Genomic DNA, 24,378 nt, shown 5'->3' with positions numbered 1-24,378 from the left:
AGTATTCTCAAGGCCATGGCAGCAGTGGTTGCAGTTCTGCACCTCCAGGGGTTGGCAGTGATCCTTTTTTCCTGGACGGCCTTCTAGTCAAGGCTTCATCCAGTGCAGACTGTCAGCGGAGTACCTCGCTCACTCTCGCCACTCTAGCCAATCCGGGTGGCTTGTCTTTCTGTTCAAGTCCACTCTGACTCCGCTCACGTACCCAGGGATGCAATTCGAGACTCTGCCGGCACTTGTGAGGTCTGGCGGTGCGCTCTTTGCTGAGGCCCCGCCGTCGTTCCATCAGGCACCTAATGCAGGTGTTGGGTAAGATGGTGGCGTCAATGGAAGCGGTTCCCTTGCCCAGTTCTGCGTCCTCTGCAGCTGGACATTTTCCGCTGTTGGAACAAGCGGACTTCCTCCTTCCACGGGTTGGTGGCTCTGTCGCCACAGACCAGGGGCTCCTTTCTGTGGTGGCTTCGGCCCCTCTCTCTTCAGGGACGCTCCTTCCTGGCTCCGTCCTGGGTGATCCTTACCACGGATGCCAGTCTATCCGGCTGGGGAGCAGGATATCTCCACCACGGAGCGCAGGGCTCTTGGACTTCGGCCGAATCAGCCCTCTCGATCAATGTGCTGGAAATCAGAGCTGTACTTCTAGCTCTCTTAGCCTTTCACCTCCCGTTGGCGGCCAAGCACATTCGAGTCCAGTCAGACAACGCGACAGCGGTTGCCTACATCAACCACCAGGGCGGGACACTCAGCCACCTGGCAAGGTTGGAGGTTCAACGAATCCTTCCGTGGACGGAGGACTCCAAGTCCTCCATATCCGCAGTCCACATCCCAGACGTGGAAAACTGGGAGGCAGATTATCTCAGCCGTCAAACCGTGGACAGAGGCGAGTGGGCTCTGCATCCGGCAGTGTTTCGGTCAATCTGCCGCAAGTGGGGCTCTCCGGACGTGGATCTTCGCTCCCACGATCCTCAGGCTTTTGCAGCAGACGCGCTGGTTCAAGATTGGTCCCAGTTTCGTCTGTCTTACGTGTTTCCCCTCTAGCTCTTGCCCAGAGTCCTGCGCAAGATCAGAATGGAAGGCCGTCGGGTCATTCTCATTGCTCCAGACTGGCCCAGGCGAGCTTGGTACCCTGGCCTGCTCCGTCTGTCCGTAGAGGTGCTGTGGCATCTCCCGGACCGTCCAGACCTTCTTTCTCAAGGTCCGTCTTTCCGCCAGAATTCTGCGGCTCTCAGATTGACGGCGTGGCTTTTGAGTCCTGGATCTTGACGACTTCTGGTATTCCTCCTGAAGTCATCTCCACTATGACTCGGGCTCGGAAGTATTCCTTGGCCAAAATCTTTCACAGGACCTGGAAAATTTTCCTGTCCTGGTGTCGCTCTTCCGGCCATGCTTCTTGGCCTTTTTTCCTTGCCGACCCTCCTGTCTATCCCTCAATTCCCTCAAGGGACAGGTCTCGGCTCTGTCAGTGTTGTTCCAGCGGCGTATCGCCCGGCTGGCTCAGGTGTGCTCTTTCATGCAGGGCGCATCTCACATCTTTCCGCCTTACCGGCGGCCCTTGGAGCCCTGGGTCCTTAATCCGGTCCTCACGGCTTCTAGAAACCCCCCTTTGAGCCTCTTAGGGCGGTTTCTTTGTCTTGTCTTTCACAGAAAGTGGTTTTTCTAGTGGCCATAACTTCTCTCGGGAGAGTCTCTGATTTGGCTGCACTCTCTTCGGAGTCGCCTTTTTCTTTTGATTTTTTTATCAAGACAAGGTGGTTCTCCGTCCGACTCCGGACTTTCTCCCTGAGGTGGTTTCTCCTTCCACCTTAACCGGGACATTTCCCTGCCTTCCTTTTGGCCGGCTCCTGTTCATCGCTTTGGAAAGGCGTTGCATTCTCTGGATCTGGTGCGGGCGCTCCGGATCTCTGTGTTTCGCACCGCTGTTCTTAGGCGGTGCATCTCTCTTTCTGTGCTGACCACTGGTCGGCGTAAGGGCCTCTCGGCTTCTAAGCCGACCCTACCTCGTTGGATTGGGTCGGCCTTTTCCGATGCCTACCAGTGTACTCAAGTGCCTCCCCCGCCGGGGATCAAGGCACACTCGACCAGAGCTGTCGGTGCCTCTTGGGCTTTCAGGCACCAGGCTACGGCTCAGCAGGTCTGTCAGGCTGCCACTTGGTCCAGTCTGCATACTTTTTCGAAGCACTACCAAGTGCATGCTCATGCTTCGGCAGATGCGAGCTTGGGCAGACGCATCCTTCAGGCTGCTGTCGCCCATTTGTGAAGTTAGGTTTTGCCTACTTCTCAGTTTTCTGTTTATTCCCACCCATGGACTGCTTTGAGACGTCCCATGGTCTGGGTCTCCCATAAGGAACGATGAAGAAAAAGAGAATTTTGTTTACTTACCGTAAATTCTTTTTCTTATAGTTCCGACATGGGAGACCCAGCACCCTCCCTGTTGCCTGTTGGCAGTTTTCTTGTTCCGTGTGTTTTCACCGGCTGTTGTTGTAGACAGAGGCTCCGGTTGTTCCGGGTTTTGCTCTGTTTTTACTTGTGGGTGGATGTCCTCCTTCAGCTTTTGCACTAAACTGGCTGTATTTGGTGATCCAGGGGGTGTATATGCTAGGAGGGAGGAGCTACACTTTTTAGTGTAGTACTTTGTGTGTCCTCCGGAGGCAGAAGCTATACCCCCATGGTCTGGGTCTCCCATGTCGGAACTATAAGAAAAAGAATTTACGGTAAGTAAACAAAATTCTCTTTTTTTTTTATTTCATTTTGCCTCTCCGTTGCTGAAAACGATATTTTTGTGGATATGCAGAGGCTTATATAGAGGTTGGAGGCTTATATACAGGTTACTGGACTGCTGTAAAAGAGGTAAAGGTGATGGCTTTAGTTTATATTGGCAAAATCTGGTGACAGGTTTCCTTTAAGAAGGATAAGATGACGCATAAGATGACGAGCCTGAGGTTAGCCCTCAGTTGCTTCTCCTTGCCCTGCTCACCTAGACTGACAGGCACCTGCCTATGTGTGTGTATCCGTCAGTCTAGGGAAGTGCGGCAGAGGGAAGTTACCGATGACCAGCCGTAGGCAGTGTCTAACAGGCACAGTGTAATTATCAGGTCTCATGCCTTGCAATGCATGAGACCAGTGATCAAAATAATAAAATTTAAAGTCCCATAGAGGGACTAAGTAAATAAAAAAAAATGTAAAAAATGTAAAAAAAAAAAAAAAAAAGTTGCTCCATGCAGCTCCCAGCGGTACTCCTGATCGACCAGCTTCCACGGACATCCCAACCAGATAGGTCCCAAGTCTCCCCTTCTGTCCCTAAGTTCCTCACCAGGACCTGCTCAACAATACCTCCACGCAGAGGTTTTTTGTTTTGTTTTTATCTATAATTTTAAACCTTGTGTTTTTTCTTAAATTATTATACAATAAATCAGCTTTCATTTTACTAATTCCCTGCTGTGTCTTCATATTTATATACCTACATTTAGGACCACCCATTCACTCCCTTTTCCCACTCATCCAGTTAGCGCGGTAGTTTTTCAATTATTTCTTCCAACTGTCAGCTCTCATTCCCTCCCCCCCCCCTTTTTTTTTTTTTTCTTTGTATTTCACAGATATTATCAGAGTTAAGAATAGCCCCTTTCCCATTCCTTGTGGGAGCGCTAGTGTCCATCTTTATAATTCTGTGAAGCACCTGTGGCTTCAAAATGCTCACCACACCTCTAAAAAGTCTCCTCAAGAGGAGCAGTTTTCAAAATGGGGTCCCTTGTGGGGGCTTCCACAATTTGTAGGCACATCAGGGGCTCTGCAAAAGTGACATGGCGTCCGCTATCTATTCTAGCCAATTTTATGCTCCACTCTAAAAGTCAAATGACACTCCTTCCCTTCCGAGCCCTGCCGTGCGCCCAAACAGTAGATTTCCACCACATATGGGGTATTGGTGTACTCAGGGGAAATTGCACAACAAATTGTATGGTGCATTTTCTTTAAGGGCAGTCAGAATGTGAAGCAATGAAATGGTAATGGCCTTTTCTTTAATTAACATGAAAGCATTTTTATGCCTTCGTTACAGAAATGGCAGCTCCATAAATATTACATTTCATTTAGGGGAATTTCATTAGGGGAGTATTTTCTGCCAGTGCTTTCTCAGCATCAACATAATAAAATCTGGAATAAAAGGAAAAAGCTTCTTGAGCACTTTTCACATCCAATATTACCTCTCACAACAACGGCTCCACGGAGAGTGATACTGAGCCGAGACACTGCACCATGACCTACAGTGCAGCATAATGCACCAGGCCTCTACCCAAATCTGCAATACACAGCACCCACCTCATCACATCTGTTTTCAAGTCTTGTCACACATTTATAATGGAATTTAGGTCTGGACTGTGACTAGGCAATTCACATGAATATGCTTTGCTCTAAACCCTCCATTGTAGCTCTGGCAGGATGAATAGGGTGGTTGTCCTGCTTGGACGGTGAACCTACGTCACAGTCTCAAGTCTTTTGCAACCTCTAACAGGCTTTCCTCCAGGACTGACCTGTATTTAGCTCCATCCATCTTCCCATCAACACTGACTGCCTACCTTGCCCCTGCTGAAAAAAAGCCTCCCCATAGCATCATATGGCTTCCACCATGTGTGACAGTGGGTATGGTGTTTTGAGGATGATTTGCCGTGTTCGTTTCCACCACATGTAACATGTGCATTTAGCCTAAAAAGTTCTAATTTGGTCTCATCTGATCAGAGAACCTTCTTCTATACTTCATATTCCTGACCTCATGTCATGATTGTGGACAGTGTTATTACCGTTATTACCCACAGCATGATATGGCTTCCACCATGTGGGACAGTGGGTATGGTGTTTTGAGGATGATTTGCCGTGTTCATTTCCACTACATGTAACGTTCGCATTTAGCCCAAAAAGTTGTACTTTGGTCTCATCTGACTAGAGCATCTTCTACACTTCATATTCCTGACCTCCTGTAATGATTGTGGACAGTGTTATTACCACATGTTCCCCCCACTGATCTCTGTATTTCTGTTTCAGCTCTGGAATAACTTCTTCCATTTGGCCGTGTCACTGTTAACCCACGAGTCTCTGCAGCTGCACAAGTTCTCCCAGGAGAAGCGGCACAAGATCCTGTGCAAGTAAGAGCGAGAAGACACTAGTTTATTATTTGAGATTATTGAAGACGACATCCGGCGCCGCTCGCTTTGTCATTGTGGAACTATAACAACTACAGCCCCACACATCTGCCGAGACTCTGCATGCATCTCAACGAGAGTGTGGTGTCATGCAGTCATCAGCGCCGCTTACCTCCGATGCCGGATAAGCCTTCTGAAAGATTTGTCCCCACTTGTTAAAAAATGACCTGTCACCGGGTCACAAGTGTCCAGTTTTTGGGCTTATTTTATTCCCACTGCTCCCTTCAGTATTCTGGGGTTTTATTTTTTAAACCACCATACGGTTTCAGAGATATGGACCTTTTTATTTAGTGCAAATTTTTAAGGTCTTTACAAGTGGGTGTGGCACACAAGGTAATTATGCAGAGATTCTTAAGGACACGCCCCTGAGGATCCTGTGAGCCACACCCCCTTGTAAAGTCCATAACAATTAGCACTTGAGATAATGCCCATATTTGTGAAACCGGATGGTGGATTTAAGAAAAAAAAATTCATCGAGGGCAGCAGGGACAAAACAAAAGCAAAATCTGGGGACTTTTGACCTTTAACCCCTTCAGCCCCCGGGCACTTTCCGTTTTTGTTTTTTGCTCCTTTTCTTCCGAGAGCCGTAACTTTTTTATTTTTCCATCAATCTTGCCATATGAGGGCTTGTTTTTTGCGGGACGAGTTGTACTTTTAAATGAAACCATAGGTTTTACCATATAGTGTACTGGAAAACAGCAAAAAAATTCCAAGTGTGGAAAAACTGCAAAAAAAGTGTGATCGCACAATAGTTTTTGGGATGTTTTATTCACCGTGTTCACTTTATGGTAAAACTGAGATATCTATGTGATGCCTCAGGTCGGTGCGAGTTTGTAGACACCAAACATGTATAGGTTTACTTGTATATAAGGGGTTAAAAAAAATTCACAAGTTTGTCCAATAAAAGTGTCGTACGTTTTGCGCCATTTTCCGAAACACGTAGCGTTCTCATTTTTCAGGATCTATGGCTCATTGACGGCTTATTTTTTGCGTCTCGAGGTGACGTTTCTAATGGTACTATTTTTGCGCAGATGCTACGTTTTGATCGACTGTTATTGCATTTTGCGTAAAACATGCAGCGACCAAAAAACGTAATCTTGGCGTTTGTAATTTTTTTGCCGCTACACCGTTTACCAATCAGATTAATTGATTTTATATTTTGATAGGGCATTTCTGAACGCGGCGATACCAAATATGTGTATATTTATTTATTTTTTAACCCTGTAATTTTCAATGGGGTGAAAGGGGGGTGATTTGAACTTTTAGGTTTTTTGTTTTTTTTTTATTTTTTAAAACTTCTTTTTTTTTTTTTACTTTTTTTTTTTTTTATTTTACTAGTCCCCCTAGGGGGCTATAGCGATCAGCAATCCGATCGCTGATCGCTATCTGCTGATCACAGCTATACAGCTGTAAACAGCAGAATTAGTCACTTTCTTTTTCCCTCTGCTCCCGGCCGTGGAAAAACGAAAGTGAAACTTCGTAGCTGCAGGCGTCATCACATGACTCTATGCTACGATGGCAACCACCGATAGTCACGTGATCACGCACGTGACTTCCGGTGGGGGCGGCGGTAAGTAAAAAACATGGCCGCGCGCATTTAGATCTTGCTGCCAGACTTTGGCAGCAAGATTTAAGGGGTTAATGGCCGCGGGTGGAAGCGATTCCACCCGTGGCTAGCAGGCACACATGTCAGCTGTTGAAAATAGCTGATATGTGTGCCGACCGCCGCCGCCTGCCCGCGGCAGGGGGCGTGGCTTAACGGGACACGATCCATGACGGATAGATCCGTCCAAGGTTGTGAAGGGGTTAATGATTAAGAAAACAGAGGGCTTTTGAAAACAGTTTACCTTTTTATTAAAAATCCTCTCTGTTCTCAGGAATAGAGGGATTATTAATTGTATATTTTACAGTTTTCTGTCTAGGTTACCGGCTATCTCTGTAGTTTGTTGGCGGTAGCCGGTATCCTAGTCCAGGAGCTCAGTACTTACTCTCTCTTTGCTATAGAGCTTGTAAGCGCTGCTGTAAATATGGCCAGCCTAAGCATCCCTGAGCTCTTCTGGTGCTACCTCTGTTTGCAGCATGGGAAAGAGCTCCTAGTCTGTCAAGGGAGAAATTTGGGTAAGACTGCTAATGGAGTCTTTATTCAGGGTACCAGAGGCACGGGTCCAAATTATCTATCTGTACAGATATTATGAGACTCAATAATCAATGAACACAGGACATGTTCTCTGATTGAGCTCAGGCTTGCGTCTGAACTCGTGTATTCAATGGATCAGATATCAGCAGTACATTTCAACCTTCAGACAAGTACAAAAAGTATCAATCTATCTTTTCACACACATCGAAACAGTACAGGGAGATGCGTAGGGACATGGAACCCACATTTTATCCCACGGATAATACATTCTCTTTGTGTGAAACCACTGATAAGGATGAATACCTTCTATGTTCATTGTTTGTACATTTGTCCTTGTTTAACTCTTTCTTGACCATACAGCTTAGAACCATATTATGGTGTCTGTGCGATTGCCATATAGACACACAGATAATTGTGCAATGACATCTATATTTTGATTATTTACATACACAGATAATCTTATTACATTTGAACAAACAATTTATAGCCCAGGCTACCTTCACAAGCCCACTTGGGAAATCATTAGGAAGGCACAGTTAGCTGACAAATACGTATCTGGGAGGCAGGGGAGCACTGTGCTCCTGCACACGAGAAAACCCAACTTATTAGTAAAACTGTATGCAGTGAGCTCCCCCTAGTGGTCAGAATTTATTACTATGTATATGGAATGAATTTAAGAAGTTTTAAATAAATATGAATTTCTATCCATCACTCATCATCACTATCCATTAGCTACTCAATCAGTTTATAGAGGAATTTCTTTATTTTTTTTTGCCTCCAGGGTCATTTCTGTGAATAACTGTGAATTATCTAATATTTCCTGCAGATACGGGGACATGAGGAAAGAGATTGGTCTGAAGATCCGGGATATGTGGTATAATCTAGGTGAGAAGCAAAGATATTATACTTCTTATGTGTATGTAGCTACGAGGCTACAGAATTACTGGTGACCCGGTCGATTTTCTCATGATGACTGTGACCTTATGTACAATAGATGAAATACGGCCTTAATGCAAAAATCTGTGCATATATTAAAAGAACAAGCAAATCTAAGCAACCATGTAATATAGCTTATCAAAGAAATCTGTTATTTCCCCACTTATGAGCCACTTTTTTTCTTCCTTCCCTCACCTGGACTCCTCATTTACTGTGAAAAAGTGCTAAAATATGTCTTGATCATGATGATACAAACACCCATCTTGCTGAGGGGTCAGATTTCAGATATCTACTTAAAGGGAACCGAACATCAGGATTTTGGTATATAAGGTGCAGACAGTGCAGTGCTGGCACTATCGGGCACATTGTGTACATACCATCAGGGGGCAGCTCGGAAGTTTAGGCTGTGAAATCAAAGTTTATGAAGTTTGAAATTCATCCACTTTTTGATTGACGTGTGCACCTCTCCAGATAATATTTGGGTGGTTTATGCACATGAATCCCGCCCCCGAACCCCCCCCCCCCCCCCGCCGCCTGTTCCTCCCTCTCTTTCTCTCTTCAGTTACTCGGGCGTCAGAGTTGGCGCCTGCGCATAGCCCTTATCTCCGGCGCCATGTTTTTGAAGCCTGCATTACATTGTTTGATTGTTTGGTGTCTGAGAGGGCGGCGCCTGCGCCCTCGCTTCTATAGATCTCGTTGTGACCGTGGGAGCGCGCAGTGTCACAACAGGACTGGAGAACAGCTGATCTTACCGATTAGCTGCAGCAGACGTCTGGTACGATATCGTCTGCTGCAACTAATCGGGGTAAGATCAGCTGTTCTCCAGTCCTGTTGTGACTGCGCGCGCTCCCGCGGTCACAACGAGATCTGAAGAAGCAAGGGCGCATGCGCCGCCCTCTCAGACACCAAACAGTGTAATGTGGGCTTCAAAATCATGGCACCGGAGATAAGCGCTATGTGCAGGCGCCAACTCCGACGCCGTGTAACTGAAGAGAGAAATTTGCATACAGCCAGAGAGAGGGAGCAACAGGCAGCGGGGGGCGGGAATCATGTGCATAACCCGCCCGGATATTATCTGGAGAGGTGCACACGTCAATCAAAAAGTGCATGAATTTTCAAACTTCATAAAGTTGGATTTCACAGCCTAAACACCCGAGCTGCACCCTGATGGTATGTACACAATGTGCCTGATAGTGCTAGTGCTGCACTGGCTGCACCTTATATACCAAAATCCTGATGTTTGGTTCCCTTTAAGTTTAGGCGCAGGAGGAGGGAGGGGCAGAGTGAGAGGAAGAGGCACAGACACTTTGATATGGTACTGCTGCTTTCTAGTGTTTTAGCTGGTAATGCTGGATTCACAGCTACACTGCTCAGTACAGTGCTTTCCTTGCTGCCATAGGCGGATTATAATGAAGGCAATTTAGACTACAGTTTGGGGTTCAAAGCTCCGGGGGGGTGGGGGTGGGGGGGTTCCCGGCCAGATCACCTGTATTTTGTTTTGTGTGCCAACACATACTCTCCTCGCTCCCGTCCCCCCCGCGCAGACCTCTGAGCAGGGAACTTTCCCGGAACTACGCGGCTGGCAATCTAGAAGGGCATTGCAGCTCCAGGGAAGCTCCTGTTATGGTGTCAGCCGGCTCTGGCAGCGGTACCAGCATGTATGCGCCGGCATTGAGAGACGTTGAGCCTCGTGGACCAGAGCAGAGTGCAGGGGGAAAAGGAGCGAGGCGAGTATGTACTGTTTTTTTTTTTTTTAATGTGTATGGGATGTGTACCAGTATATATAGGGAGGGTATGAAGGGCTTTTACTGTATATAAGAGATATGTGGGGGCTATTACTGTATATAGGAGGCTATGTGGGGCCTTATACTGTATACAAGGGCTAAGATCTGTCCCCCGACGAAGCACATCTCAAGCGAAACACGTGTTGGGACGTTGGTCCCCAACGTGTTATATCCCAGGTTTTGTGATCCAGGTTGGTGAGTAATTCTGCCATTATTATATCTACATATGGTGGTATATATACTACATGTGAGCTTATACTTATTCTGATGCAGCTACTCATCATCTGTAGGTGGTTATTCATAATCCCTTTAGGATCAATTGGAGTAGGAAAATTGGCCTCCCCTCTCTCTGGGACACGTGGGTTTTTTTCCTTTCCCTTCAGCACAGCTCCCCCTCTAGTTTGTTTACTACACTACGTGTATGTATTTATTGTTATGCCTTACAGCCTTTTTGTCTAATAAATTATACTCATTCTAATATTGCTTGTTTGGGCATTCTATTGATTCTTTAGCAAATATAGAGACTCTATTCTCTCTAGTCAAAATGTATACAAGGGCTATGTAGGTGCTCATAATGTATATTGGAGGCTATGTGCGAGCTCATACTATATATAGAGGGCTATGTGGGGGCTCATACGATATGTAGGGGCTATGTAGATGCTTATGCTGTTTATAGGAGGCTATGTGGGTCCTTATACTGCATGTAAGGGCTATGTGGAGGCTCGTAATGTATATAGGAGGCTATGTGCAAGCTCATACTGTATATAAGGGGTTATGTGGGGGCTCATACTGTATTTAGGAGGCTATGTGCAAGCTTATACTGAATATAGAGAGCTATGTGGGTGCTCATACTGTTTATAGGGGCTATGTGGGGCTCAGATGGTATGTAGAGGGGCTATGTGGGGGCTCATACTGTATGTAGGAGGCAAAAAGCAAGCTCATACTGAATATAGGAGGCTCTGAGGGGCTCACATTGTATGTAGAGAGGCTATGTGGGGGCTCAATACAGTATTTGGGAGGCTATGTGGGTCCTTATACTGTATATAGGGGGCTATGTGGGGGCTCATACTTTATAAAAGAGCTATGTGGGGACTCATACGATATTAGGTCCTATGTAGGAGCTCATTCTGTATATGGGGGCTATATGGGCGCTCATATTGTATCTAGAGGGCTATGTGGGGGCACATATTGTATATAGGAGGCTGTGTGGGGGCTCATAGTGTATATAGGGGGCTGTCAACATACTTTTTCTTCATCGTTCCTTATGGGAGACCCAGACCATGGGTGTATAGCTACTGCCTCCGGAGGACACACAAAGTACTACACTTCAAACGTGTAGCTCCTCCCTCCGGGCTATATACACCCCCTGGATGACAATCTAACCAGTTCAATGCTTTGTGTTCAGGAGGTCACACACACACATGCATTCTCTGATTTTTCATTTTTAAGATTTTTGATTTCAAAGATATGGAAGAAAAGCGGGTCCAGTCTGGACTCCCGGCATGTCCCTTCTCACCCCACTGTGTCGGCGGTGCTGTTAAGGTTGACTTTACAAGGCTGGAGCCTTCACATGCCGTGCTCCTTCGCCATCCGATGGGCTCTGGCTTGAAGTGGGAGCCATCACGGTTCTTTCTGCCTTGCAGAAGACCGGTCTCCATCCGCAGCCCTGTCTGGTTCCTGTCGGACGGAGCGTTTAACAGCCCCTCTCCCAGGGACTTGGCCCTACGCCTCAAAGCTAAGTATTGAGACGCTTTTCAGGGGTCCCGGGTACAATTATTGTGGGGAGAGTGTGTTTTGTTACTTTGTTGTGATTTCCGGCCGGTTCTCTGGGTTTTTCCTGAGAACCGCGCCGACGGTGCCTGCTCGTCGGCCGCATGTAAAAATCTAGGCCCCGGCTTCAGTTGCGGCCTAGTTTCGTTTTCAGCTTCCCCTGCATGATTCACGCAGGGGAAAAGTGTGGCGCCGCCCACCGGCCGTTCAGCAGAGGGGAGGACACTCCTCTCTGAGGAGATGTTTCCCTCCCCTGTATCTCTCCTTGGCCCTCCGTTTTCCCGCTCCTGGGCTAATCCCCGCCCCCCCTCCTCACTCCAGCGCCATTTTATCAGCGTCTTCACACTGATCGGCGCTGGCTGCTGCAGCTCTGCATCCTGGAAGGCAGACGCTTCACTGGGGGTCCGAGCTGTGGAATCCGGAGGGCACACACAGGGGTCATTCGGTCTGGTAAGCCACAACCTCTGGTTGTGGGCTTTTATTATACACTCTCAGGGGTCATTCTACAGGAGTGTATTATTATTATTACTGCAGAGCCTCCACCTCAGCAGCATGTCTGTCACTAGGAGCAAGAAGACTGCTAAGCTGTACGCTATATGCACTGCATGTCAGCTCATTCTGCCAGAACCGAGCACATACCCTCATTGTGAGGCCTGCTCTAACATGGTGGTGCCTCAGCCTGGAGCCTTCTCAGGGGTCCCTCAGGCTGCTCCGGCACCGGTGGCTGAACCCCCGGCTTGGGTAGCATCGTTTTCTAAGGCTATCTCACAGTCCTTTGCCGACTCCATGGGACAGCTGTCCCGGACTCTGCTGACCATGCATCAGCCCCCTTCTCAGGGTGCCTCTGCTGCTCCGAGCTCTGCAGAGCTCTCAGAGCAGGTGTTAGGACCCCGTCCTCTTAAACGGAGACGCAGGGACCCTTCTCCTTCCTCGTCCCACGGCTCTGATTCACAAGCTGAGGTGCAAGGCGAGGAGGATACCTTTACTGTGGGCTCAGACGCTACCTCTATGTACCCCATTGATTTATCTGAGGGTGATGCGGATGTTAGTGACTTGATTGCATCCATTAACTCCGTACTGAACCTCAATCCGCCAGTGTCAGAGGAGCAAGCCTCTCTGGTAGAAATACACCAGTTTACCTCTCCTAAGAGAGCTAGGAGTACGTTTTTTAACCACTCCAGTTTCCAGACCACTGTTACCAAGCCCAGGGCCTGTCCTGACAAACGCTTTCCAAAGCGTAGTTCTGATGACCGTTTTCCCTTTCCACCAGAGGTGGTTAAGGAGTGGGCTCAGTCCCCAAAGGTGGACCCTCCGGTGTCGAGAATCTCAGCCCGGACAGTCGTATCTGTGGCCGATGGCACCTCTCTTAAAGATCCCACTGACCGCCAGGTTGACCTTCTGGCCAAATCTGTATATGAGGCGGCAGGAGCCTCGTTCTCCCCGTCTTTTGCAGCAGTGTGGGCTCTTAAGGCAGTTTCTGCCTCTCTGGCGGAAATACATTCCCTCGCTAGGGACTCTATGCCCGAGATGGCTGCCTTGACCTCCCAGGCTTCGGCTTTTTCATCCTACGCCATGTCTGCCATTCTGGAGGCCTCTCACCGCACGGCGGTGGCTTCCGCTAATTCTCTCGCGATCCGCAGGATCTTGTGGCTTCGAGAGTGGAAAGCAGACGCTTCTTCTAAAAAGTTCCTTGCTGGGCTCCCCTTTGCTGGGTCCCGGCTGTTCGGTGAACAACTGGATGAAATTATTAAGGAAGCTACTGGCGGGAAGAGTACTTCCCTGCCACAAACTAAAACCAGAAGACCTGTCCAGGGCAGGAACCAGTCGAGGTTTCGTTCCTTTCGTTCCTCTAAATGGTCATCCTCTAAGCCCTCAGCTTCGTCCACTACCTCAGCCAAGGATCGTAAACCCAACGGGCGCGCGAAACCGCGTCCTCAGAAGAACGGAGGAGCCGCTGCCACTAAGGCAGCCTCCTCTTGACTATCTGGCGGCGCCAGCAACGTCCTTGGTCGGTGGCAGGCTCTCCCGCTTTGGGGAAACGTGTGGTTTCAACACGTCTCTGATCAGTGGGCGCGGGATATCATCTCCCACGGCTACAGGATAGAATTTTCTTCCAGCCCGCCAAACAGATTTTTTCTGTCCACTCCCCCCTGCTCCAAGGCCGCCACCTTCTCTCAGGCCGTGGCATCTTTGCAGGCCAACGGAATAATTGTTCCGGTTCCCGCCCGGGAACGGTTCAGAGGTTTCTACTCAAACCTCTTCCTAGTCCCCAAGAAAGACGGTTCCTTCCGGCCCATCCTGGACCTCAAGCTTCTCAACAAGCATGTTCAGGTGCGGCGCTTTCGCATGGAATCTCTGAGATCGGTCATTGCTTCAATGACCCAAGGAGATTTTCTAGCATCCATCGACATCAGAGATGCCTATCTGCATGTGCCTATTGCGGTTTCACACCAGCGTTGGCTACGCTTTGCAATCGGAGAGGAACATTTCCAATTCGTGGCTCTCCCCTTCGGGTTAGCCACAGCCCCTCGGGTATTCACCAAGGTCATGGCAGCAGTGGTTGCGGTCCTGCATCTCCAGGGGTTGGCAGTAATCCCCTACCTGGACGACCTTCTAGTCAAGGCCTCATCCAGTGCAGACTGCCAGCGGAGTGTTTCGCTCACTCTCGCCACGCTTGTTCAATTCGGGTGGCTTGTCAATCTGCTCAAGTCCACTCTGACCCCGACCCAGGATCTTACATACCTAGGGATGCAATTCGAGACTCTGCCGGCACTTGTGAAGCTGCCCTTAGTCAAACAGCAGTCCCTTCATCTGGCGGTGCGCTCTCTGTTGAAGCCCCGCCGTCATTCCATCAGGCACCTCATGCAGGTGCTGGGTCAGATGGTGGCGTCAATGGAAGCGGTTCCCTTTGCCCAGTTCCATCTGCGTCCTCTGCAGCTGGACATTCTCCGCTGTTGGGACAAGCGGACCTCTTCCTTGCACAGGCTAGTGGCTCTGTCGCCGCAGACCAGGAGCTCTCTTCAGTGGTGGCTTCGGCCCCTCTCTCTGTCACAGGGACGCTCCTTCCTGACTCCGTCCTGGGTGATTCTCACCACGGATGCCAGTCTTTCCGGCTGGGGGGCAGTATTTCTCCACCACCGAGCACAGGGCACTTGGACTCCGTCCGAATCAGCCCTCTCGATCAATGTGCTGGAAATCAGGGCTGTTCTTCTAGCTCTCGTGGCCTTTCACCACCTGTTGGCGGGCAGCACATTCGAGTCCAGTCAGACAACGCGACAGCGGTTGCCTACATCAATCACCAGGGCGGGACTCGCAGCCGCCTGGCAATGTTGGAAGTTCAACGAATCCTCCAGTGGACGGAGGACTCCAAGTCCACCATATCCGCGGTCCACATCCCAGGCGTAGAAAACTGGGAGGCCGATTATCTCAGCCGTCAAACCGTGGACAGCGGCGAGTGGGCCCTTCATCCGGCAGTGTTCAGGTCAATCTGCCGCAAGTGGGGCACTCCGGAAGTGGATCTAATGGCATCCCGGCACAACAACAAGGTTCCGGTTTACGTGGCTCGCTCCCACGATCCTCAGGCCTTCGCAGCGGACGCGCTGGTTCAAGATTGGTCCCAGTTCCGTCTGGCCTATGTGTTTCCCCCTCTAGCTCTCTTGCCCAGGGTTCTGCGCAAGATCAGAATGGAGGGCCGTCGGGTCATAATCATTGCTCCGGACTGGCCCAGGCGAGCTTGGTACCCAGATCTGCTCCGTCTGTCCGTAGAAATGCCGTGGCATTTCCCGGACCGCCCAGACCTTCTCTCTCAAGGTCCGTTCTTCCGCCAGAATTCTGCGGCTCTCAGATTGACAGCGTGGCTCTTGAGTCCTGGATCCTGACGGCTTCAGGCATTCCTTCTGAGGTCATCTCCACTATGACTCAGGCTCGGAAGTCTTCCTCGGCCAAGATTTACCACAGGGCTTGGAAGATTTTCCTGTCCTGGTGTCGCTCTTCCGGCCATGCTCCTTGGCCGTTCTCCTTGCCGACCATCCTGTCCTTTCTACAGTCCGGTCTGCAGCTAGGACTGTCCCTCAATTCCCTCAAGGGACAGGTGTCGGCTCTGTCGGTATTATTCCAGCGGCGTATCGCCCGACTGGCTCAGGTGCGCACCTTCATGCAGGGCGCATCTCACATCATTCCTCCTTACCGGCGGCCTTTGGATCCTTGGGATCTTAATCTGGTCCTCACGGCTTTACAGAAACCCCCCTTTGAGCCTCTTAGGGAGGTTCCCTTGTTTAGACTTTCACAGAAAGTGGTCTTTCTGGTGGCCATAACTTCTCTCAGGAGAGTCTCTGATTTGGCTGCGCTCTCTTTGGAGTCACCTTTTATGGTTTTTCACCAAGACAAGGTGGTTCTCCGTCCGACTCCGGACTTTCTCCCTAAGGCGGTATCTCCTTTCCACCTTAACCAGGACATTTCATTGCCTTCCCTTTGTCCGGCCCCTGTGCATCGCTTTGAGAAGGCGTTGCATACCTTGGATTTGGTGCGGGCGCTCCGAATCTATGTGTCACGCACCGCCGCTTTTAGGCGGTGCACCTCACTTTTTGTACTAACCACGGGTCAGCGCAAGGGTCTGTCGGCTTCTAAGCCGACCCTAGCTCGTTGGATTAGATCGGCCATCTCCGATGCCTACCAGCATTCTCAGGTGCCCCCACCGCCAGGGATTAAGGCGCACTCGACCAGAGCTGTCGGTGCCTCCTGGGCTTTCAGGCACCAGGCTACGGCTCAGCAGGTTTGTCAGGCTGTCACTTGGTCTAGTCTGCACACCTTTTCGAAGCACTACCAAGTGCATGCTCATGCTTCGGCAGATGCGAGCTTGGGCAGACGCATCCTTCAGGCAGCTGTCGCCCACTTGTGAAGATAGGTTTTGCCTACTTCTCAGTTTTGGTTATTTCCCACCCATGGACTGCTTTGAGACGTCCCATGGTCTGGGTCTCCCATAAGGAACGATGAAGAAAAAGAGAATTTTGTTTACTTACCGTAAATTCTTTTTCTTATAGTTCCGACATGGGAGACCCAGCACCCTCCCTGTTGCCTGTTGGCAGTTCTTGTTCCGTGTGTTTCACCGGCTGTTGTTGTAGACAGAGGTTCCGGTTTTTCCGAGTTTTACTCTATCTCTATTTATGGGTGGATGTCCTCCTTCAGCTTTTGCACTGAACTGGTTAGATTGTCATCCAGGGGGTGTATATAGCCCGGAGGGAGGAGCTACACGTTTGAAGTGTAGTACTTTGTGTGTCCTCCGGAGGCAGTAGCTATACACCCATGGTCTGGGTCTCCCATGTCGGAACTATAAGAAAAAGAATTTACGGTAAGTAAACAAAATTCTCTTTATTCTGCTCAATATTAAGTATTACAATTAATATTACCATTAAACAATAATTACTATATTAAGAAGAATTAATTTCAGCCTATTGTCTCAGCCCTCCCCAGCAGTCACGGTCTCCTGTGTGGCCAACGGGAAACTTAATTTCCCACCCCAGCTTGTTTATGCAGAGGGAATAACAATTGCACTCCTGTCGGTCTCATTTTGCATGTGCAGATGTCCATTTGTGTGCTAATCACGTGACCTATCAAAAGAGGATGATGTGACATGTCACATGGTACATTGAGGCTGGGGGGCTCCTCGCCTTTTGAGCTGGCTGGGGCCCGGGCTGCTCTTCATCCCGCTCTGCATGCTACTGCTGCTGCTGCTGCTGTTTTTGGACTTGTACAGCATAAAGACTCGAGAGCAGAAATCCTTCTTGTGTGCTGTAATTGGGAAACATCATAGCGGCTAATCTCATCCCACCAGCTCAGAGACAACTGGACAAGTGCAGGAAAGAAGCCATAATGGCTAGAAATAGTGTTGATCCTCATGTGCCCTCACATGACTACAGGAACACTCGAGATAATTGCTCCAGGCTAAAGGTACTGTCACACTAAGCGACGCTCCAGCGATCCCACCAGCAACCTGACCTGGCAGGGATCGCTGGAGCGTCACTACACGGGTTGCTGGTGAGCTGTCACACAGGCAGATCTCACCAGCGACCAGTGACCAGCCCCCAGCCAGCAGCGACGCGTGGAAGCGATGCTGCACTTGGTAACTAAGGTAAATAGCAGGTAACCAACCCCATATTTACCTTGGTTACCAACGCACACCGCTTAGCACTGGCTCCCTGCACTCCTAGCCAGAGTACACATCGGGTTAATCACCCAAAGTGTACTCTGCTACGTGTGCAGGGAGCCAGCACTGACAGCTGAGAGCGGCGGACGCTGGTAACGAAGGTAAATATCGGGTAACCAAGAGAAGGGCTCCTTGGTTACCCGATATTTACCTTTGGTTACCAGCGTCTGCAGAAGCCGGCTCCCTGCACATTCAGTTGTTGCTATGTCGCTGTCACACACAGCGATCTGCGCTTCACAGCGGGAGAGCAACAACTAAGAATGGACCAGGACATTCAGCAACAACCAACGACCTCACAGCAGGGGCCAGGTTGTTGCTGGATGTCACACACAGCAACATCGCTAACAAGTTGTGCCTCAGCAGCGATGTTGCTAGCGATGTTACTTAGTGAGACGTGGCCTTAACATGTCCCATGTCAGGTGAACATACAGTATATATACAGTATATCTACATAGATAATCAGCAGTTGTGGATCTCCACCTATTTCGGCATGCACCACGCCACTGTCGGTTGCGCAGCCGCAGTTCGAATGATGCTCCGGCTTCCAGGTCCTCACTGCGCACGCACGCACGCACGCACGCACGCACACACACACATATATATAAACACACACACACACACACACACACAGCGCACATGCATGTATACACTGAACACAGACACACACTGCTGTACACTCACCTGTTCATGGCCGCTGCTTCTGCTGTCAGCCCTTTACTGCAGTTGAATGCTTTGTGGCGCCGTAAAGCATTCAACTGCAGTAAAGTCATAACAACATCCTGCAGCGGCTGCTCCATACACCGTACTCTATCACAGAGAGGTCTGTGTGCTGCAGCTGGAGACACCGCGGGCACGGAGGACAGGTGAGAGACAGCATAATAGGGGATAGAAGGGAACCAGCAGGAGCACATTACTAAACAATGCGCTCATTACTGCAGGGGACATCAGCCCCCTCCACCAAATCTGTATGTCCCAGCCCCCTCCACCAGATCTGTATGTCCCAGCCCCCTCCACCAAATCTGTATTTCCCAGCCCCCTCCACCAAATCTGTATGTCCCAGCCCCCTCCACCAGATCTGTATGTCCCAGCCCCCTCCACCAAATCTGTATGTCCCAGCCCCCTCCACCAAATCTGTATGTCCCAGCCCCCTCCACCAAATCTGTATGTCCCAGCCCCCTCCACCAGATCTGTATGTCCCAGCCCCCTCCACCAAATCTGTATGTCCCAGCCCCCCACCAGATCTGTATGTCCCAGCCCCCTCCACCAAATCTGTATGTCCCAGCCCCCCCACCAGATCTGTATGTCCCAGCCCCCTCCACCAAATCTGTATGTCCCAGCCCCCTCCACCAAATCTGTATGTCCCAGCCCCCTCCACCAAATCTGTATGTCCCAGCCCCCTCCACCAAATCTGTATGTCCCAGCCCCCCACCAGATCTGTATGTCCCAGCCCCCTCCACCAAATCTGTATGTCCCAGCCCCCCCACCAGATCTGTATGTCCCAGCCCCCTCCACCAAATCTGTATGTCCCAGCCCCCTCCACCAAATCTGTATGTCCCAGCCCCCTCCACCAAATCTGTATGTCCCAGCCCCCTCCACCAAATCTGTATGTCCCAGCCCCCTCCACCAAATCTGTATGTCCCAGCCTTCTCCACCAAATCTGTATGCCCCAGCCCCCTCCACCAAATCTGTATGTCCCAGCCCCCTCCACCAGATCTGTATGCCCCCAGCCCCCTCCACCAAATCTGTATGCCCCCAGCCCCCTCCACCAAATCTCTATGTCCCAGCCCCCTCCACCAAATCTGCATGTCCCAGCCCCCCCCACCAGATCTGTATGCCCCCAGCCCCCCCCACCAGATCTGTATGCCCCCAGCCCCCCCACCAGATCTGTATGCCCCCAGCCCCCCCCACCAGATATGTAAGTCCCCAGCCCCCCCACCAGATCTGTATGCCCCCAGCCCCCCCCACCAGATCTGTATGCCCCCAGCCCCCCCCACCAGATCTCTATGCCCCCAGCCCCCCCCCACCAGATCTGTATGCCCCCAGACTCCCCCACCAGATCTGTATGCCCCCAGACTCCCCCACCAGATCTGTATGCCCCCAGCATCCTCACCAGATCTGTATGCCCCCAGCCCCCCCACCAGATCTGTTTGCCCCCAGCCCCCCCACCAGATCTGTATGCCTACAGCCCCCCTCCACCACATCTGTATGCCTCCAGCCCCACTCCACCACATCTGTATGCCTCCAGCCCCACTCCACCACATCTGTATGCCTCCAGCCCCACTCACCACTGCTCTTGTCAGCCCCACTAAGCATAGACAGATGTTCATTTCACTGCACATATATATATACCAGAAGGTGGCCCGATTCTACGCATCGGGTATTCTAGAATTTACGTATTGTGTAGTTAATGTATGATTTTCGCTATATATATATATATATATATATATATATATATATATATATATATATATATATATATATATATATATATATATATATATAGACATAGATGTTGTTGTCTGATATATATAGACATAGATGTTGTTGTCTGTAGTTACCAAGTGTTTGTGTAGGGTGCTGTACATGTTCTGGGTGTTGTCTGGGTGTGGCGGGGGGTGACAGCGGTGTTGTATGTGTGTTGCGTGTGTTGTGTTGTTTGTGGAGCGCTGTGTGTCTGTAGCGTTGTGTGTGTGTCTGTTGCACGGTTTGTGTGGGTGTGGTGTGTTTTGGGGGGAGGGAGGTATGTTTTGTGCAATGTGTGTGTGTTGCGTGGTATGTGCGTATATTTATGTATGCCGCGGTGTTTGTGTGTTGGGTGTTGTGTGTGTGCAGCGTTGTTTGTGTGTGTGTGTGTCTGTGTAGGGCGGTGTTTGTGGTTCCCAGTGTGTGTGGTGTGTTTGTTTGTGTGTGTGTGTGTGTTGGGGGGAGGTGTGCACCTCCCATCGTGCTCCATCCCCCATGCTGCGCACTCCCCATCGTGCTCCATCCCCCATGCTGCGCATCCCCATCGTGCTCCATCCCCCATGCTGCACCAGCATCAGCCTCTCTGCCCCCAGCATCAGCCTCTCTGCCCCCAGCATCAGCCTCTCTCCTCCCAGCATCAGCCTCTCTCCTCCCAGCATCAGCCTCTCTCCTCCCAGCATCAGCCTCTCTCCTCCCAGCATCAGCCTCTCTCCTCCCAGCATCAGCCTCTCTCCTCCCAGCATCAGCCTCTCTCCTCCCAGCATCAGCCTCTCTCCTCCCAGCATCAGCCTCTCTCCTCCCAGCATCAGCCTCTCTCCTCCCAGCATCAGCCTCTCTCCTCCCAGCATCAGCCTCTCTCCTCCCAGCATCAGCCTCTCTCCTCCCAGCATCAGCCTCTCTCCTCCCAGCATCAGCCTCTCTCCTCCCAGCATCAGCCTCTCTCCTCCCAGCATCAGCCTCTCTCCTCCCAGCATCAGCCTCTCTCCTCCCAGCATCAGCCTCTCTCCTCCCAGCATCAGCCTCTCTCCTCCCAGCATCAGCCTCTCTCCTCCCAGCATCAGCCTCTCTCCTCCCAGCATCAGCCTCTCTCCTCCCAGCATCAGCCTCTCTCCTCCCAGCATCAGCCTCTCTCCTCCCAGCATCAGCCTCTCTCCTCCCAGCATCAGCCTCTCTCCTCCCAGCATCAGCCTCTCTCCTCCCAGCATCAGCCTCTCTCCTCCCAGCATCAGCCTCTCTCCTCCCAGCATCAGCCTCTCTCCTCCCAGCATCAGCCTCTCTCCTCCCAGCATCAGCCTCTCTCCTCCCAGCATCAGCCTCTCTCCTCCCAGCATCAGCCTCTCTCCTCCCAGCATCAGCCTCTCTCCTCCCAGCATCAGCCTCTCTGTCCCCAGCATCAGCCTCCCCCAGCATCAGCCTCTCTTCTCTCAGCCTCCCCCCTCCCTCCTCCCAGCCTCCCCCAGCATCAGCCTCCCCCAGCATCAGCCTACCCCAGCATCAGCCTACCCCAGCATCAGCCTACCCCAGCATCAGCCTCCCCCAGCATCAGCCTACCCCAGCATCAGCCTACCCCAGCATCAGCCTACACCCTCCCAGCCTCCCCCAGCATCAGCCTATCCCAGTATCAGCCTTCCCCAGGATCAGCCTCTCTCCTCCCAGCCTCCCCCAGCATGCCGTGCTCCTCTGCCGACACTCACAGATTCGATTGCATACACTCACACACACACACTCACACATCAGAACACACTCACACACACCCGATCGCATACACTCACACACACATTGACGATATTGCACATACGCGCTCATACTCACAACATCCGGAGATACCACATGCTTCTGGCCATGTGATCCTCCGTCAGGTCCTGGAAGGTCACTCCACAGTATCGCCGCCGAGAAGCAAGCGATATCCCAGGATGTTGTGAGTGTGTGGATGCGATGTGATGTGTGTGTGAGAGTGAGTGTGATCTGATGTGTGTGCGTGTGTATGTTTCGCCGCTGCTGGACCTTGATGCGCTGGTAACTATGCTACCATGGTTACCAGCGTATCCCGTCCCCCGCTCGCACGGGATCCCACACCAGCATACGGCGGCAACCCCAGCAATGCGAGGGTATGTGTCGGCTGGGTTGGCGGCGTACGCTGATGTGGGCTCCCGGGGGTACAGTACTCACCTGGGAGTCGTGGCTCCGTGTCGGTTCGGGGAATGCGTGCGGGGGGCGGGGCCAGAGCGAGCGTGCATTGCGTGAGGGGGGCGGGGCGTGGCCGAGTTGCCAATGCGTGCAGGGTGCTGGGGCGAGAGGCCAATCCGTGTGGGGGGCGGAGCCTGGGCGAGCGGCCGGCCAATCCGTGTGCGGGCGGAGCCTGGGCGAGAGGCCAATCCGTGTGGGGGGCGGAGCCTGGGCGAGCGGGCCGGCCAATCCGTGTGCGGGCGGAGCCTGGGCGAGCGGCCAATCCGTGCGGGGGGCGGGGCCATGGCGAGTCGAGTGGCCAATCAGCTTTGTGTCACCGTAAGGACACAATTTTGGAGCAAGACAGACAGACAGAATAAGGCAATTATATATATAGATAATGTACACTTTGTATAGACATGTGCTTGCCTGTAAACCTGTCATGTTCTGCACTATATCTCTCATTTAGGACCTCACAAAATAAAATTCATTCCTTCCATGGTGGGCCCCGTCCTGGAGGTGACCCTCACCCCAGAGCCAGATCTGCGGAAGGCCACAATCCCCATCTTTTTTGACATGATGCAGCATGAACATAACTTCAGTGGCAGCGGTCACTTCCATATGGTGAGTGGTGGGGGATAGCGGTCATTTCCATATGGCAAGTGCTGGGGTATAGCAGTCATTTCCATATGGTAAGTGGTGGGGGGCCGCGGTCATTTCCATATGGTAAGTGGTGGGGGATAGCAGTCATTTCCATATGGTAAGTGGTGGGGGATAGCGGTCATTTCCATATGGTAAGTGGTGGGGGATAGCGGTCATTTCCATATGGTAAGTGGTGGGGGATAGCGGTCATTTCCATATGGCAAGTGCTGGGGTATAGCAGTCATTTCCATATGGTAAGTGGTGGGGGACCGCGGTCATTTCCATATGGTAAGTGGTGGGGGACAGCGGTCATTTCCATATGGTATGTGGTGGGGGACTTTTTTTTTTTAAACCAGTTTATCATAAGCTACACAAAAGGGCAAAGCCCCCCCCCAAGTGACTACAGTGTGAATGTGCACCTAAACATTTTTGGGGTTTGCTTTAGTACAAATATATACATGTTAAAATTAACAAAAAAGGAAAATGGGCCATTGCAAAGGTTTGGGCATCCTGCATGGTTAGAACCTAGTAGCACCCCCTTTCACAAGTATCACAGCTTATACATGGTTTTTGTAGCAGCCAAGAGTCTTTACAACTTACAAAAAGGAAAATTGGCCAGTGCAAAAGTTTTGGCACCCTGCATGGTTAGTACCTAGTAGCACCCCCTTTCGCAAGTATCACAGCTTCTAATTGTTTTTTGTAGCAGCCAAGTCTTTACAAATTACAAAAAGGAAAATGGGTCAATGCAAAAGTTTGGGCACCCGTGGAGATTTGTGTGCTCAGATAACTTTGACCAAAGTTTTTCCTTTTTTGTTAATTTAAACATTTAAAACATTATTATTTTTTTTGCCTAAAATGCGTCATCTTTAACTTTCTGCCTTTTAGATATCATTTCATCTTCATCATCAACTTGCTTAACTGTTCACAACAAAGGGTGTCTAAACTTTTGCATGTCGCTGTATATAATTTCTTAAAGGGCTTTTTTCAGGTCTGGTGGTGTCCACAGGGGAAATGGTTGCCACCACTAGGGGGAGCTCAGTGTCTGAACTATGTAGCGCCCATTGAGCTCTATAATTATAGCATGACGTGAGCTCC

General features: G+C 50.6%; 1 protein-coding gene across 1 annotated transcript in view; it reads left to right on the top strand.

The window, feature by feature from the left end:
- Positions 1 to 24,378, top strand: part of DOCK5 (dedicator of cytokinesis 5) — a 152,972-nt gene that overhangs the window by 110,295 nt on the left and 18,299 nt on the right. The window contains exons 31-33 of the mRNA XM_075346467.1: positions 5,026 to 5,126; positions 8,147 to 8,205; positions 23,111 to 23,265. Coding sequence (XP_075202582.1) covers positions 5,026 to 5,126; positions 8,147 to 8,205; positions 23,111 to 23,265 — 315 coding nt within the window. The remainder of the gene's footprint in view (positions 1 to 5,025; positions 5,127 to 8,146; positions 8,206 to 23,110; positions 23,266 to 24,378) is intronic.

Source organism: Anomaloglossus baeobatrachus, chromosome 4 (assembly GCF_048569485.1).
Source record: "Anomaloglossus baeobatrachus isolate aAnoBae1 chromosome 4, aAnoBae1.hap1, whole genome shotgun sequence".
NCBI classification, from domain to species: domain Eukaryota; kingdom Metazoa; phylum Chordata; class Amphibia; order Anura; family Aromobatidae; genus Anomaloglossus; species Anomaloglossus baeobatrachus.
The sequence above is the reverse complement of the archived record's forward strand: the minus strand, read 5'-3'. Positions and strand labels throughout refer to the sequence as shown.